At 53.8% G+C, this 15,189-nt stretch overlaps 1 protein-coding gene and 1 long non-coding RNA gene across 6 annotated transcripts; one reads left to right on the top strand and one right to left on the bottom strand.

Annotated features, from left to right (window-relative positions):
* Positions 1-2,694: 2,694 nt before the first annotated feature.
* TMEM18 (transmembrane protein 18) lies at positions 2,695-7,649 on the bottom strand. Of its 2 annotated transcripts, none has more exons than XM_010999605.3 (5): positions 7,498-7,649; positions 6,646-6,766; positions 4,490-4,544; positions 3,078-3,171; positions 2,695-2,997 (listed from the first exon to the last, which is right to left on the bottom strand). In XM_010999605.3, exons 1-5 carry the CDS (start codon positions 7,552-7,554, stop codon positions 2,908-2,910), a joined length of 417 nt encoding a protein of 138 aa, XP_010997907.3. In that variant the 5' UTR covers positions 7,555-7,649; the 3' UTR covers positions 2,695-2,907. The 2 variants fall into 2 exon arrangements, with proteins under 2 accessions (XP_010997907.3, XP_064350843.1); XM_064494773.1 differs by having other exon boundaries at positions 6,646-6,763.
* A 31-nt stretch (positions 7,650-7,680) lies between these two features.
* LOC105105782 (uncharacterized) lies at positions 7,681-14,851 on the top strand. Of its 4 annotated transcripts, XR_010384326.1 has the most exons (5): positions 7,690-7,878; positions 10,654-10,930; positions 11,001-11,088; positions 11,896-11,983; positions 12,326-14,851. It is a non-coding gene; the product is annotated as an uncharacterized LOC105105782 (long non-coding RNA). The 4 variants fall into 4 exon arrangements; XR_010384327.1 differs by lacking the exon at positions 11,001-11,088 and having other exon boundaries at positions 7,681-7,878; positions 10,307-10,930; XR_010384328.1 differs by lacking the exon at positions 11,001-11,088 and having other exon boundaries at positions 12,808-14,851.
* Positions 14,852-15,189: the final 338 nt, after the last annotated feature.

Genomic DNA, 15,189 nt, shown 5'->3' with positions numbered 1-15,189 from the left:
GATTGTGTTCATTTTAAAGAGCGCCGCACCTCCAACACCAGGAACCGGCTCAGTGAACTGAACTTGCCCCCGTACAGCACGGCTCCCACACTGTACACAGTGGTCGCTGAAAATTATGTTCCATATTAAAATATGGTCACAGCAAAAGGGATTGAGAAGATCACAGAAAGGAGACTTAAAGGAAAAAACGAGGCAGTGAATGGGTACCTGCAAATACCCTGAGATCATACAAGAAGAAACAACGAAGCACAAAGGCAGGTCTCAGGTCGCGGGGCCGGGGCCAACTCCGCATGAGACCAAGTGTGGAGTCTGGGGGCCCGGGCGGCCTCAGCGTGGCCCCTGCGAGGCTGTCAGTGGGCTGCCTGCCCCCATGGCCCAGCTTCCCGTGCGTGGACTGGAGGCCTGGCCCGGCCCTGGCTTGTGTTGTGTGCTCTCCAATGAGGCTCTGACTCCACAATGTAACAGCCGGGAGTTTTCACAAACTGAAGAAAGGTTCTCAGCCTGAGACCTGGTTAGGACACACCAACTGAACTCAGAACATGAGGGTACAAGCCCGAGACCACGTTTTACCGACGAGGCAGCGAAACCCAGGGGTGGGGCCCTGGGCTGCGAGGACAGGGGATGCAGCTCGCCCCAGCCCAGGTCTCCGTGGAGACATGCTGCCTGGTCTAGGCAACGCATCATTACCCAGCGTTCCGCTACCACCTGCCTCCCCCGAAGCCCTGGGAAACACCTCCGCATTCTTTTGCGACTCCCTATCAAACTTTTTAATTTTTAAAGCTCTATAGCAAGTTTGGGTAAGGAGTGAGAAAATGCTGACGTCTCAGCACATCATCTCACTGTAAGGGACTCACTCAGGTCCACGTGCTGCTCATCCGACACCCGCCTGTCCACACCGAGGAAAGTGAGTTTCTCTTCCTCAAGTCCAGTGTCAGACACTGGACCAAGGGGCCCCAGCAGCACGGGTGCGACCAGCCCTCTGGGAGCCCGTTTCCATTTACAGAGTCAAAACCAAGTGCAGTTGTGCAGAAAAAAACATACCATGTATCGTTACATACACATTTCACTTCACAACTGATAAGGCGTCAAGGATCTGGGGTACGCAAAGCACACGTTCACCATGAAAGTCCTCTCCTCCTGTTCATAAAGACAACAAAACCTGCGCTCTCCTTCAGCCTGCCGTGGGGCCTCCAGCGGGCGCCTGCTCCCCTAGGGCTCCACCCAGCACAGCAGCCTCGTGCACCCCAAACCCTCTAAAGGGCTCACACTCCAGATAAATCACGTAACTGTCTGGGGACGATTCCAGCTGGGAGGATTTCCCAGAGTGCAAGGACAGCAAAATATCTGCTAACATTGTAATTTAAGTCACTGATCATGAACTTACTAAAAACAGTTAAAAAACGAAGTTTGTGTTCATGAAACAGGACATAACTGTTCCAAAAAAATTACCCACACCAGTGAAGGAAAGGCCCTGGGTCCTGTCTTTAGATCGAGTCCCTAACACCCAATTTATGCAAATTTAACAGTATTATCACACTATTCTCACAGGAAAAATGAGATTCAGTCAGCCAGTCCCGATTTACAGCCCGAGTAACTGTGGGAAATGAAAAGGCCCCCACGACTTCCCTGTGGCCCAGGCCGAGGCCAGGACGTCTCCAGCGAGGGTTCCTGTCTCTGGTCACCAGCCGCCCGCCCGTAGCCCTCCCACCGCCCCGCTCATGGGTGACCCGCCGGCCCGTCCTGCTCTCTGAGAAATTACTTGAGATACCGTGGACTCTTCTGAAGCCACAATACCATGAAACATCCTGGACTGGTCATTTTCAGAAATGCATAACTAAGTATGCTGTCAGGTACAAGGAATTTAAAAGTTGACTTCACCAGGGAGGCTGTTTATTAAATCATTTTAAGAAATGCTCAATATAAAAGTTTAACACCTCAAAAAGGGGCTGGAAAAATACCAGGTTAAACACCCCCGTATCTAGGAAGCTCCATCTGCTCCCTTCTAAAACTGAGGTCAAATTTCAGGAAATAATTTCTCTACTAAGAGTTTACAATTGTCTATAACAACATTATGTATCTGGATTTCAACGATTAATTTCATAATCTACCAAAATATCACCTTTTGAGCTGCTAAATATAAATGCTTTCATATGAACCTTTTTTTTTTGAATTTCGAAGAATAGAACTTACTTAAGAGAAAAAAATCTTGTTAGAATTAAGAGAACTATCCACAAACTGCTTTTCAAACCAAATTGGGAGCCACAGTGCTCTCTGTGGGTCGCTGTGTTCTAGCAGCGCGGGCCTGTGCTCGCCTCTCACCATCCAGCAGCAGCCCCAGCCCCGACAGGAGTCGGCCTGGGCATGGGGACCACAGGAACTGTGCACCTGCTCTAAGGACACCAACGCCCAGAGTGCCCGCGTGCAGAAGAGCTGAGACGCAGGAACACGACTGACCTTAGTATCTGCTGTAACCTGTCAGCTGAGGCAGGTGAACACTGACTATTCTTACTTGGAACTTTCCAGCCTGAGAAATGACTCGAGGGGTTCACGCAGCTGCTGCAGAGAGGCGAACACTGCACGGACCAGGCCGGGTGAGGGGGTGACAGGGGTGACACAGCATGACGGGGTGACGGAGGGGCCATGCCTAGACTGCACTGTCTATGACTCAGTCAACCTCTTCACAATGACGGGCTGTTTTACAACCAATGCCAGACACAGGAACACTGTGCCCGGGTAGCAATGGTTTATTTACAGTTGAACCAGAGACTGAACACCCCTTGGTCAGACCCAGGCCTGGTGAGCGCCACGGCGGACACGAAGTCAGATGTGTCTTAAACACTGACCACGGCCTGCTGGAGGAGCGGACGGTCCTAGGAAGACGTCTCCAGGGTGCGGCCCGGCAGGTCGTCACTCCTCCTTCCGCAGCCTCTCCCGCCGCCTCTCCCGCAAGCCCCTCAGCTCGGTCATCACGCTCAGGGTCTTGCGCACCCACAGGACCTAGAGAGAACCGTGGGAGACGCACTTAGAACGGGGGCGCGCCCCTCGGGGACGGCGGAGGCCGGGAGCCTGGAACGTACCACAATGACCGCGGCGTTGAGCAGCAAGGGCGCTGAGAACACTAAGGAGACGAACATGCCCCTCGAGTCGAAGTACTGGTATTTCGAAAACAGCCTGTTTCAAGGAAGAAATTAACGGTTGCCTGGGGGAACAAAACGGCATCACTGTATATTCTCCGTCTCACGCGTTCTTGGGGGGGGGCCCTCGCTGAGGGCAGGACAGCCCACCCTAGGTCCAGAGCCCCCCTCATGTCTTTTAGGGTCTGGACCCTGGACTGCGCTGCCCGGTCTGGAGAGGATGCAGGGACCCCTCGGCGAAGACGCAGGACCCGTGAGCGCAGGCAGACAGGTGGGGCAGACGCCCTGCACACGACGTGGCCCTTCCTAACCCTGTGGGGTAAGGGCCCTGCGGCCGCTACGAGGGGCAGGAGCCACTCCAGGCGCAGGGACAGTTGCCCCAACGCCGCGGCCAGGCCACCTGTCATGGGAAGCGGAGGGGATCACCACGTCCGGGCACGGCTGTCTTCGGGCAACCCGCTCACGACGTCAGTGACAGTCACAGCGCACCGCCCACAGCCCGGCCACGGCACCAAGGGGCAGACAGCAGGCAGGCAGAGCCCTGCACTCGGAGCTGTTGGAGGGCAGCGGCTCAGACAACCGGGGTGGTGGGAAGCTGTGCCCTGATCACACTCAGAGGAAACGAAGCAGGGATGGCCTGCAGGATGTGCATGTGGGCGCAAGGACGGCTAAACACAGGCTTGAGGACCCAGCAGGGCCCAGGGGCTGTGACTCTACTCTGAGGCCTGTGGGGTCAGGATGCTGAGGGCCAGGCCTTGTCACCCACAGGCAGCCGGGATGGCGGGGGAAAGGCTGTGCTCCCCTGCCCACTTGTTTCAAAGGCAGAGGCCACATGACCACCCAAGGGTTCCTGTGTGACCTGCAGGTCTGTCCTAGGAAGCCAGGAGGAGAAGCTGCCCCGGGAGAGGGGATGGCTTGGGGCAGGTGTGGACAGAGTGGGGATCGGGGAGGGGGGGAGGATGACTTTATGATGTTTACTGGACATGGTGTGGGCTGCCCAGGTGGTAACACAGGCTGGCGTCTGGAGACCAGAGCAGGAAAGGACCAGAGGAGGGGGCACTGGCAGGGAAAAAGGCGGATCCCGGCTGGCAGCCTGGAAACCAGGGAACTAGCGTTTTCAGGACTAAGGAAACCATGGACGGATCACAAGAGCACCTCCACCTCGAGGTGGGGCGTGAGCGCGGTGGGCTGGGAGGATGGGCACCACCACCACTCAGGTCTCCTCGTTAAGCAGCCGGAGACACAGGCAGGGAACAGACGGGGCATTTGCAGAAGGAGAACTGAACGTCTCTGAGCACGTCCTTCAGCTGATGGGCGTGGTTTCAGACACAGTCACCATGCCCGGGCAGGGTTACCTCCAGTTCATCGCGGCCACTTCATTGATGTACTCGGCACAGTAGACCAGGATCACTGGAGAAGAGGAACCACACGCCAGAAGTCAGATGATGGCCAACCAGTGTGGCGTTACATGCTCTTTACAAAGAATATTTAACACATGTGTAACAGAACAGCATGAGTTTAACGAGACACGTAATTTCCATCTCAGATACAATGTTATGAAGGAACATTACAACGCTGTAAAATGAGACAGAAGGAAACCAAGCTGAACACAGGCCAGCTGGTGGTCTCGGTGGAAGGGGGCCCACCCTCAGCAGGAGCAGGCCAGGCTGGGCTGCCCGCCAACACCCCAGCAGTGCTGGCAGCCAAGACCCAAGACAGGGGAGAGATAGCCGACCCGAGGGCGACCAGAGCAGCAGGAACAGCCTGGAACCCCCAGGTCTGCTCCACAGGGACCAGTCCCACTCAGGGCAAGGGAGCACGGGAGTGGGGCTCACCCCAACCCGGGCAAGAGGACATGGGCTGCCCAGCACACGCTGCTCCCGCACTGGAGAGAGCGCAGGGCGCTGACCAGGAACTTGGCGCCTGAGTCTCAGCCCCGGGAAAGCGTGCAAGCCCTCCGTTCGCTCCTGGTGTGAAACCGGAAGCCTCCTGACACCTCCCTCCAGGACTGGACCCCAAGACGCATGTCAAGGAAGCAAAAGAAGGGAGACGGGAGAGAAGCGGAGGGGCTGGTGGGCAGGGGGCCCCTCCCCGCTGATGAGGTATGCATGTCGACCTGCCGCCCACTCAGGAGCCAGGCTTAGTCAACCGATCTGAGCCTCGTCTGTAAAACTGCAGCAAAAAATGCCCAAATCGTCCATGGGTCTGAGAATCAAACGAGCATCAGGTCTGTACATGCACTGAGAACAGCCTCTGTCATCCCGAGCATGAAACTCCCCCCTCTTCATCCTAGAAAACAAACCCACATGGAGCTCCCAGGTTCACAAAACTGTTCCAGTCTCAGCTCCTGGGAGGGGCTGTCACCTTTCTTCCTGCCTCAGGGCCTTTGCACATACTGTTCCCAGGCATGGAGTGCCCCTTCCGCCCTTGCACCATCGCTGCCTGACTCGCTCCTGCCCATCCTTCCCACCCCAGTGTAAACGATCTGGCAGGGACCCACAGCAGGCCCCCTCCGGGGTCTCACAGTGCTCCTGCCTTCCTGCCCTGGTGCTCAGCAGGGCTGTGGTTGCTCAGTGGAGGCGGAGCCCCACCTGTCCCATAAGTCTCAGGCGCCATCTGCTCTGCTCACCCCTGCAGCCCCAGCGTCCCTTACTATGGCTCTCACGTGAAGAAATGAAGTGATATCCACCCCGACACACATGTTCCTGTGATGCAGACTGCCTCGCTCCTGTCCTAAGGTAACTTCTTGTTTGGAACTCACACCTTGCTCAAGGTCAAGTGAAAAATCACATTTCAGATTAGGTTTTGCATTTTGTTAAACTACCAAGCAAAAGTTTAGTGTCTTCCCAAGGTCCACAAGATTAACAGCCTTGGTCCAGCTGCTGAGGTCCTGGCCCACCCTTCCTATGGGAGAATACTGCCAACTATTCTGCATCAGAAATGCGGTTTCTCTGACACTTGACCCACTCTTTCTGCCCAACACCCCCTGTGCTCTGATGGGGTGCCTGGGTCAGACATCTGTCCCTTATGCCACCTAAGAAAAAGAAATTTTAATCACTCTTTATACCCCCTTCCATGATTTTATTTTCTGTGTAACCTTTCTCAATGACTCCACCCAACTCGGTTCCCCTTCAGATCCCTGTAGGTCTTAATCTTTAAAACTGATTTGTGCAACATATTATTTTATGCCCAGAACAGAGCAGGCAGTGCAGCGAAGCCCACAGAGGAGAGCACCTTGTACAGAGCGCTTCACCAAACCAAACTCTTCCTTGTGTAACAGGTGTTCAGCACCCTCTTGGGAACAGCAGGTGCTCCTCCAGAGTCCCTTCAAATCCAGGATCCGAAACACACTTCATAATGCCCAATGGTGGAACCTGGGCGTGCCCTGAAGCCAGAGCAGGACACGTGACAGGAGGGCCGGGAGGTCTTAAAAATCTCATCACGCGTGGTGAGGCTACAGAGAAAACACGCACACGGCCATCGGAGCCACGGGACTGCTGATTCTACTCACCCAGGCACAGGAAGTGCCCGACCTGCAGCTTATACCTCTGGGACGAGAAACAGGTGAGCAGCAGGCAGAGCACGTGGAAGACGGCCAGGCCCACGAGCCACGGCTCCGTCCAGTCTGTCTGCTGCAGGACACACGAGAAACTCGTCAGGCCTCGCAGAACACGGGGAGGGGGGCAGGGAGCCCTCCCGGCACCCGCGTCCGGGGTCCACACGGGGCGGAGGGCTGTGCTGCCTGTGGAACGGAATCGCGCGGCAGGCCGGGAGAGCCTGAGGACCAGCCCCCGTACGGACAGGAGGAAGCGGACTCCGGGGTCAGGGACGCACTCGGTTACCCCGGGGTTCCGGCTCCGCAGACTAGGGACTAAGGCCTCGGGAAATCTGGGCCGCCCTAGTTCGCAAGACGTGTTTTTTACTGGCCGTTCTGCCACACACCCCGCCCTCCAGACACTGCTGCGACTCGGGTCTGCTCCGCCCTGGGTGGACACGTCCTCATGCTAGAGCGCGGGCCCCTCCCTAGGCTAGGGCCCCCCTGGGGGGACGGGGGCCGGAGGAGCAGCCCGCGCCCCACCACGGGTCCGCTCTGCCCGGACCTTGCCGCGCCCCGACGCGGGCAGCATCCCCGCTGCCCGGCTCCGCCCCAGACCCCACCCGCTACACCCCGCCCACCAAGGCAAGCCTCCGCCCAGGCCCCGCCCTATACGCCCCGCCCACCGCCCCAGGCCCCGCCCTGCCCCACCACACCAGCCCCGCCCCCTACCCCCCCAAGCCCCGTCCGTCCATGGCAGACGCCGGGAAGTGGGAGCAACCCCAACCGCCAGCGGCCGAACTGGCGGCCAATGAGGCTGCGAGTTACCGTGATCACGGCGGGGATGCTGACGGGGAACGAGCTGACTGAGAATGCGGACGGCATCGTCTCTGGAAAGGCCGAGCCTCAACACCACCTTTTTGTCTTCCCCGCCCCTCCCGGATAGGACAAAGAAAGCCTCTGGCGTCCTCTCGCGAAATCTCCGTTTCTCGCGAGGCCTGCTGTGTCCGGAAGCGGGAGCGATGCACCCTGCAATCTCGCGACATCTCCAGTGCCCGGTACCTTGCCCAAATCTCGCGATATTCCGTGGCGTTAAAGTAAATATAAGGCGGTTACAAGCAGCCTCTAGGATTGTCTTTCCCACCGAGCAGCTGTGCCGGGGCGTCTTCAGTTCTTCCACTGCGGCTGGGGATGCGGGGCATCGCCCAGGTGAGAGACCCGGATCCCGGAGGACAGGAGGGAGTGACCTAGGCCCCGGGGACACAGGGGACAGTGAGCTGGACTCTGAGGGACAGAAGGGGGAGTGACCTGGACCCCGGGGGGACAGAGGAGGCAGTGCTCTGGATTCGTAGAATACAGGGGACCGTGACCTCGACCCCAGGGGCTGCAGAGGGGCAGAAGGAACAGTCCCCCAGAAGCCAGGGTTTCCAGAACTCCCTCTGCCCTCAGCTCTAACAGTGGGTGCTGATTGCCTCTAGCTCACTCTAACCTTAAAAATAAAACAGCTTGTTATTTTATCAGCAAAATGGCTTTCTTTGGGAATAGAAAGGAATTGCAGTTGGGGACATGTAATCTAAGTTGGGCAAACAAAGGAGAGGAATGTGTTATTTTAGAGAGAAAAAGGCGGAAGAGGGAAGGGCTGCTTTGAAGGAAAGTCCATTGGAAGAAAGCGAGAGTGCGGGGTGGTGAGGGGTTCCTGTTGGCTGAGCACTGGGGGTTTCTTATTGACTGAGTGGTGACGGTCTGTCATTGGCTGGGCTGTTGCCGGGCGGGGAGAAAATCTTCCCTTCTCTGTTTTCCCTGAGTAGAGACCTTGCTCCTGTTGGGTCTGCAGAGGAGCCGGGTGGTACCTGCCTGAGGGCTCCCGCTTCCACCTCCGTCTTACATGAGGGTCCTTTTACTAATTTTCACACAAATCAGGGAATCCTGAATTCTCTCCCAGAGGGTTGATTCAAGGCACTGAGGTTTAGTGGAATAAGCACAGGGCATCCCACCGGGAATCGCAGGCCAATGGGGAAGCGTTTGCTCACTGGCCCTTGAGAGCCCGGGAAGAGAAGGTGGGCCCTGTTCTCTGGGTGGGGCTGGGGGAGGGTGTGGGGAAAGGACCAGAGCCCCTCGCCAACTTGAGGGGACTCGGCACCTGCTCGGGGGCAGGGGAGGGAGAAAGTGGGTTCTAGGCAGGTGGCCTCCCTGGACGGCAGCGTCGCCAGAACTGAACCCAAACACGGGAGCCAGCCTGCATGGGCTTTCTTGTCCTGAGCAGCGTTGCTGAAACTCCTCACGCAGTGAATTGGCAAGTCTGCCAGTCCAGCCTCCAGGGGGGTGTCTCTCAGGGAACTCTACCCATCACCCCCACCCACCCAGCCCTCCCTGGGGCCGGCTCTGTCAGTCTTCCACAGGCCTCTACAGCACAGGCACAGCCAGCTTTAGAAACGTAAATTAGGTGAAGCTGTTAGCAACAAATGCATTTTCATACATACATAGTTGAGAGGTTTTAGTTTACACTATTTAATTTTCGGTAGAGAAATACTTTCCCTCTGAGTATCGTAGAATAGCCAGATCTGTTATTTCTGACTCTTTTTCATAGTTTGCCTTTACAAAATTATAGTCATTTAAAAATTTGCTGGTGAAAAGTCCATAATTAGGGGTAATAAAAACCTTACAGATAAAATCCAACAAATTAATATCTCATCTTCACTTACTATTTTCAGTATTCTGTTAGTACCTCCTGACCTCAGTGCGCCGGGAGGAGTCCGTAACTCATGGATTACAGGGCGCGTCACTACGTGCTAGTTCCGTAGATTTTTGCTTCTGTCTCAGACATGGGAAATATGTATATTTTTAATTGTTCTTTCTCAAACTCACAGCATTTTGTGCATTGCCTAGACATATTAAGAATTTTTTAAATGAAACTTGGGGGTTTAAATCATGTGTCACCATTGTGCCTTTCAGGGGCTGCCAAGCTGTGGCCTGGGGCCAACCGTGGACTCAGGCTGGGCGTGGGCTCCGAGCTGGGTAGGCAGGTGCTTCAGCTGTGGTGGTTTGCAGACCTGGGCTCAGCTAGGCAGGTTTTGGCCTCTGCACCTGGCACTGATGTAGGTCCCACAGAGGCAGGGACTGGGGCCGATGCTGTCAGAGATGCACGCTCAACGAGAGCTCTATTGTACACACGTCTTAGCAGCACCGTGGGAAGCCATTCGCTTTGGCCTTTGCAGGGCAACTCCAGCTGTGAAGGGGTTTCTGATCCAGCAGATGTTGGTGCCCACATGGTTCTGCAGGGAGGGCCAAGGAGTGAACTCTGGAAACCCTGGACCATTCAGCAGCACACGAGTCCCACCTCCCCACCCCCAGCTGCCTTGACTGAGCAGGGATGTGGGGGCCTCTGGAGGTACTTTCCTGGGGCCTAAACTCGCAGGCAGGCAGCACTGTACTGTTTCAGGGCCATCCTGACAGACCACCAGACTGCGGGCTGGAGACAGCAGGGGTTATTTGCCCTCAGCCTGGAGGCTGGAGAGTCGTGAGGGCAGCAGGGCTGGGCTCCCTCTGAAGGAGGCAGGGAGGCCACTCCTATGTCTTCCAGCTTCAGGTGGAGACAAACCCTCTATGTACACGTGCCTCTGTCTTCTGTTCTCATCAGGGCATCGGCCACTGGACCCGGGTCCACGTCCCCTAGTGGAGCCTCATCCTAACTTGATCACGCCTGCAAAGAGCCTGTTTCCAGTAGGGTCCCACTCCCAGGGGCTGGGACTGGAACATACCTTTTGGTTAGGGTTAGGGTTAGGGTTTCCTGAACAGCTCAGGACCTAGAGAAGGCATCTGGGCCAAGATTACTTCTTTTTAAGATACTGGAGACAACTAAGATCTAATTTTAAATGCAGTTGTTAAATACAACAAAATCACCCGTACTTCAAGCAAGCCTTGGCTCATTCTTACCCAGTTAATGGGCCAAGGTGTTTGGAAGACACACTCACCTTATTCATGTAGGGGCACCTGCTGCTGTCCTGGGGCCACAGACAAGACAAGGCCCAACGCCCTGAACCGCACAGCCTTCAGAAGCCTGCCGTGACTTCCAGCAGAATCAGCAGGCGATCGTTTCTGGGCTCTGACGTGCAGCAGAGCGTCTTGGATTCACTGAGTGTGGGGGCCTCCGTGCTTTGACGGAAGACGGGTGTTCAGAGACTTGTGTGCACGTGTGTCGGGATGGAGGTGGCAGGATTCCCTGAAGGTTGCACCCTTCTCGTTGGTGTGAGATCACAACGTGGTATGTGGTGATTAGTCTGTGGGGGTCGGTGTCCCGCGGCATTCAGGGAGGTTGACGGCAGTCTTCACAGGGACCACCTTAGTCCTTCCGTGAGAGCTGCCAGTGATGTTCTGCACGACGTTCTGCTTGGTCTGCTGGGATACAGCACCGCGGGCCAGGTGGGCGACACCGCAGAACTTCCCTGCCTTACGGTCTGGGGGTGGGGTGGTGGACAGTGCTGAGTCAGCGTCCCAGGGCTGGTTTCCTCTGAGGCCCCCTCCTTGGCTCGGAGACACCGCCTTCACTTTGTGTCCTCGCGTGGTCGTCCCTGAGTGCCTGTGTCCCACCCTCCCCTTCCTGTGAGGACACCGGTCACGCTGGACTACGGCCTCCCGTGTGACCTTACCTTAATTAAAGTCCGTATTTCCAGGTATCACTGCATTCTGAGGTACTGGGGAAGGTGGGGCCACGACGTGTGAATTTTGGGGGATGCAGTTCAGCCCCTGACAGCTCCCTAGGGGACCGTCCAGTGCAGAGACGTTCATGTCCTTTTCTCTGATTTGATAAGCATCTGGATTAGTGGCAAGAAAAGGGAATTTAGATCAGAGAAAACTGGATTTGAATATGAATTCTTTCCCTTACGAGCTGCATGACCTTGGGACTGTTACTTTTTTAATTATCTGGGTCTTAGATCACTCGTGTGTAGGTGAGCACAGTAATGCCTTTCTGGTGGGTTGCCTTGAGGGGTTGTGACAATCTGCCCTAACTTCTTGCCTTGTGCCAAGTGTGCGGTGTCTGCCTGATAAATAACGTCTATTACTGTCTCTGTGCTGTTTTATCCCAACTACCCTCAGGGCGTCGTCTTTTCAACTCTTTTTTTTTTTAATGCATAAGATGGATATTCTACCTGTTTCCAGCTCTTTTCTGCATGTAGCAGAAGTGGGGGGGGGCCTCGTGTGATGACCATGTTTCTTTTTTTTTTTCAGGATGATGTTCTGAGTAGACCATTGCATTTTATTTGCTTCTTTGAACTCCATTGCACATTGAATATTGCATCTTGGAAGAGGTTTAAAGGTCAGAAACATTTTTCTGAGAATCTATGGCTAATTCATATCCAAACAGTATAACCCTGTAATTCAAATCATTGCTTCTACTGTAAATACTCCTGCATTAATTAAACATAAGCTGCTTACACGGGTGTTCTAACCTGAAGCTGGAGTTGAGGCTGACTGATAAATCAGTCTCTCACTGAAGATGTGAATATGTTCGTCTTTGCTTCCTTTTGCCCTCACTGCTTCCCGCCCATGAGAGAACGCGGGATGCACAGTTTCTCCTCGGAAGGAGGTGGACACTTCCAACCAGTGGCAGGAGGCAGGCGTGAGTCCGGTTTTTACCAAACTCCTTTCTTCCTCCCAGGCACAAGGCTCACCCCAGCTTCCCCGGCTCCAAGTGACAGTGTTCTCGCCACGTGGTGAGAGCAGACGTGATGCCCCGTCCATCCCCGGCTGTGAAGTCCCCCCGAGGTCCCTCACACTCTCCCCTCCCACCAGCGTGTTGCAGATGAGGTGCCCCCCCCCCCCGGAGGCCACGTGGAAGGCCACGTGTTGGCAGTGGACAAGCCACAGATGGAAGTGGAGCGGCTGGCCGGCTCGGACTCGGGGAGGAGGCCCCTCTGATGTCTGAGTCATCACGCAGCCTGGGATTTGTGCGTTGTGTCTGCAGGGTTAACTGAAGAGGGAGCAAGTGCTTCCTTCTTTAATGTGGGGGCTGTTTTAACATTAATAATAACACTTAGTGTTTATTTGGTGCTGACTTAGTGCCAGGCAGTAGACTAAGCTCTTTACATACATTCACTGTTTATACTAAGACTGTGGATTTGGGACTGTTCATGTCCTCAGGGCACCCAGGAGCACCTGTCGGGTGAAGAGACATTGTCAGAGGAACAGAAGTATCTTGGCCACTGACTGGATGGAGAAGGACGAGGGAGAAGACAAGGGGACATGTAAGAACATGGACCACGTGATTTACAGGACGCTGAGCATGCCGCGTGTGGGTGACGCAGAGCGGGGGCCCACGCGGCGTAGAAGACAGAGATGTCGCTTTTTCCTGTGTTGAGTTAGAGCTGCTTACGTGAAATTTTCTTGTAAGAAGTCCGGAGGCTGTGTGAAGACCAGTCAGGCCTGAAGGTTTGTTCTGATGTCCTTCAGAGTGAAGCTGGTCAGGGAAGGCACAGACGTTGATGGAATCCCCACGTTAGAGACCAGAAGAGAAGTGAAAATCCAGTGTTTTCTTTCTTTCTTATACAGATGAAGTGACAACAAATCCTTCCTGTTAATACGCCTTTCTTTCCAAAAGTGTGTGGGACTGGAGTTTTGACTTAAAAAGCCAGTAACAGGATGACATTATAGGAAAGATACACTCAGACCTTGAACATTTAAAGGCTGTAAGCCACATAAATGATTACTGAGTGGCCAACACGCAAATGGGCTTCTCTGATGAGGATTCTGGACGGAGGGTAAGAATAGTCTTTCTTGCTTGAACTTTACCCAAAATGCATCTTGAAGATTTCTGATTTAAAGTGAGTGTGATTTTAAGGACATTTGCAAAACTATCGAAGTGTAGGGTGTTTATAAGTTCTGTATTTATTGATTGATTTTTTGTTTTCTCTACACATCCCAGTGGACTCCAATATTTACAGGTCTTTCAAAGCATTCAACTTAGCCCTTGTTTATGAATATTCACATTTAATTCAATTAAATTATGTAATTACAGTAACAAGCAGAGCCTTAAGAACTGGAGTGGGAACAAACAGCTCACTTTTCGTAAGAATAAAACTGCGGTGCTGGGCGGGCACACACGCAGGCCTCCAGCACTCAGGACCCCGTGGGCCACAGCAATAGAAAACAGGAGAGCTAATTCAGTGAGTTAAATAAAGGATGATTCAGACAGCAGCTTCTCTGAGGGGAAATATTCCTACAAAAACTTCAGTGTAAAAAATGAAAAAATGAGGAAAAAGTAGACATAAAAAGATTTTCAAAATGTCCTTAACACCTAAATTGCATTTTTCAGTTTTGCATCTCAGGAAATAGAGTGCTCTTAAAATTTAGCCTTCTCAACATAGGTTTTTTTTTTTTTTTTAATGAGTAGTGCAGTTAGACAAATTTGCAGCTTTGTAGAATCTTAGAGACTGGATCCCTTCAGCCACTCATGTTACAAACCATCCCTGCTCTGTGCCTTACAGGGAGTCGGGTGCCTTCAAAGCCTTCCTCTTACAAACGCCAAGGGACCACACTGGATCCTAGGGTGATGTGCACATTTTTATTGGACTTCATTTCTCAAGTGTGTGCATGTGTGTCTGTGTGTTGAAACCTCACAAGGCACCACCAGTGTGATTCTGGAGCTGGGTGGTTCTGTCGTATCTGAGACACACACACACATGCACATACATAATGTGGTAATGACACACCTTTTCCTTTGACAGCAGGGTGAATTTAGTTTTTGAGAAGCAGGAACAATTAACAACATACTTCGAATGGATTGATCATTTAATCAAAAGCCAGTTGAATACATCGTTTTCTTTTTGACAAAATCAGTTTCTGAAGCTGTTGCCCATGGAGGTCTCAGTGGATCCACTTAAAAGGCTAGTATGATGTTTTGATTCCTAACCACAAAAACAATATGAAGTAAAGTTCCTAAGATGCTGATGAAAACACGTGATCTAAATCTATTCCATACCCGGTAACAACAGCAAATAGTCCCTGATCATGGTTACCGGTGTTTGCGCACTTGCTTACTTGTATGTAACAACAGTGGACACACAGCCGTCGGGCGCCTGCCTGCGCCAGCGTTGCCCGTTCTCAGTGTGGCTTTTGTAATTTCAAAACAAAAGGAAAACAGCGAAAGTACATACAGAATGTATGAGGAATAAATGATTTCCCTCTAGCCGTCTGGTTATTCCTTTCAGCTTACCCAGCTTTACTCGCCATAAACTATCTTGAGGTCTGTCGTGATGATCCGTCCTAACAGCAGCGAGCAAACGACCGGGCGTCGCGGAGACGCGTCTCCAGGGCCCGACAGGGAGCTTCGCGGAGGCGCCGAAGGGCGCCTGCACGGCCGCTAGAGAGCGCGCCCCGCGGTCCGCCTCCAGGCTCGGTCCGGCCGCGACGCCGCGTCCCTCGCCTCTCTGATCCTTGAGCGATGACTGCCTGTGACGTCTGCACCGCCCTGTTGATAACTCTTGGCACTTTTCGTGCCTTCAGTTAACCTCAAGGCCAGATCAT

Source organism: Camelus dromedarius, chromosome 15 (assembly GCF_036321535.1).
Source record: "Camelus dromedarius isolate mCamDro1 chromosome 15, mCamDro1.pat, whole genome shotgun sequence".
NCBI lineage: Eukaryota > Metazoa > Chordata > Mammalia > Artiodactyla > Camelidae > Camelus > Camelus dromedarius.
This window is presented reverse-complemented; position numbering and strand designations above follow the sequence as displayed.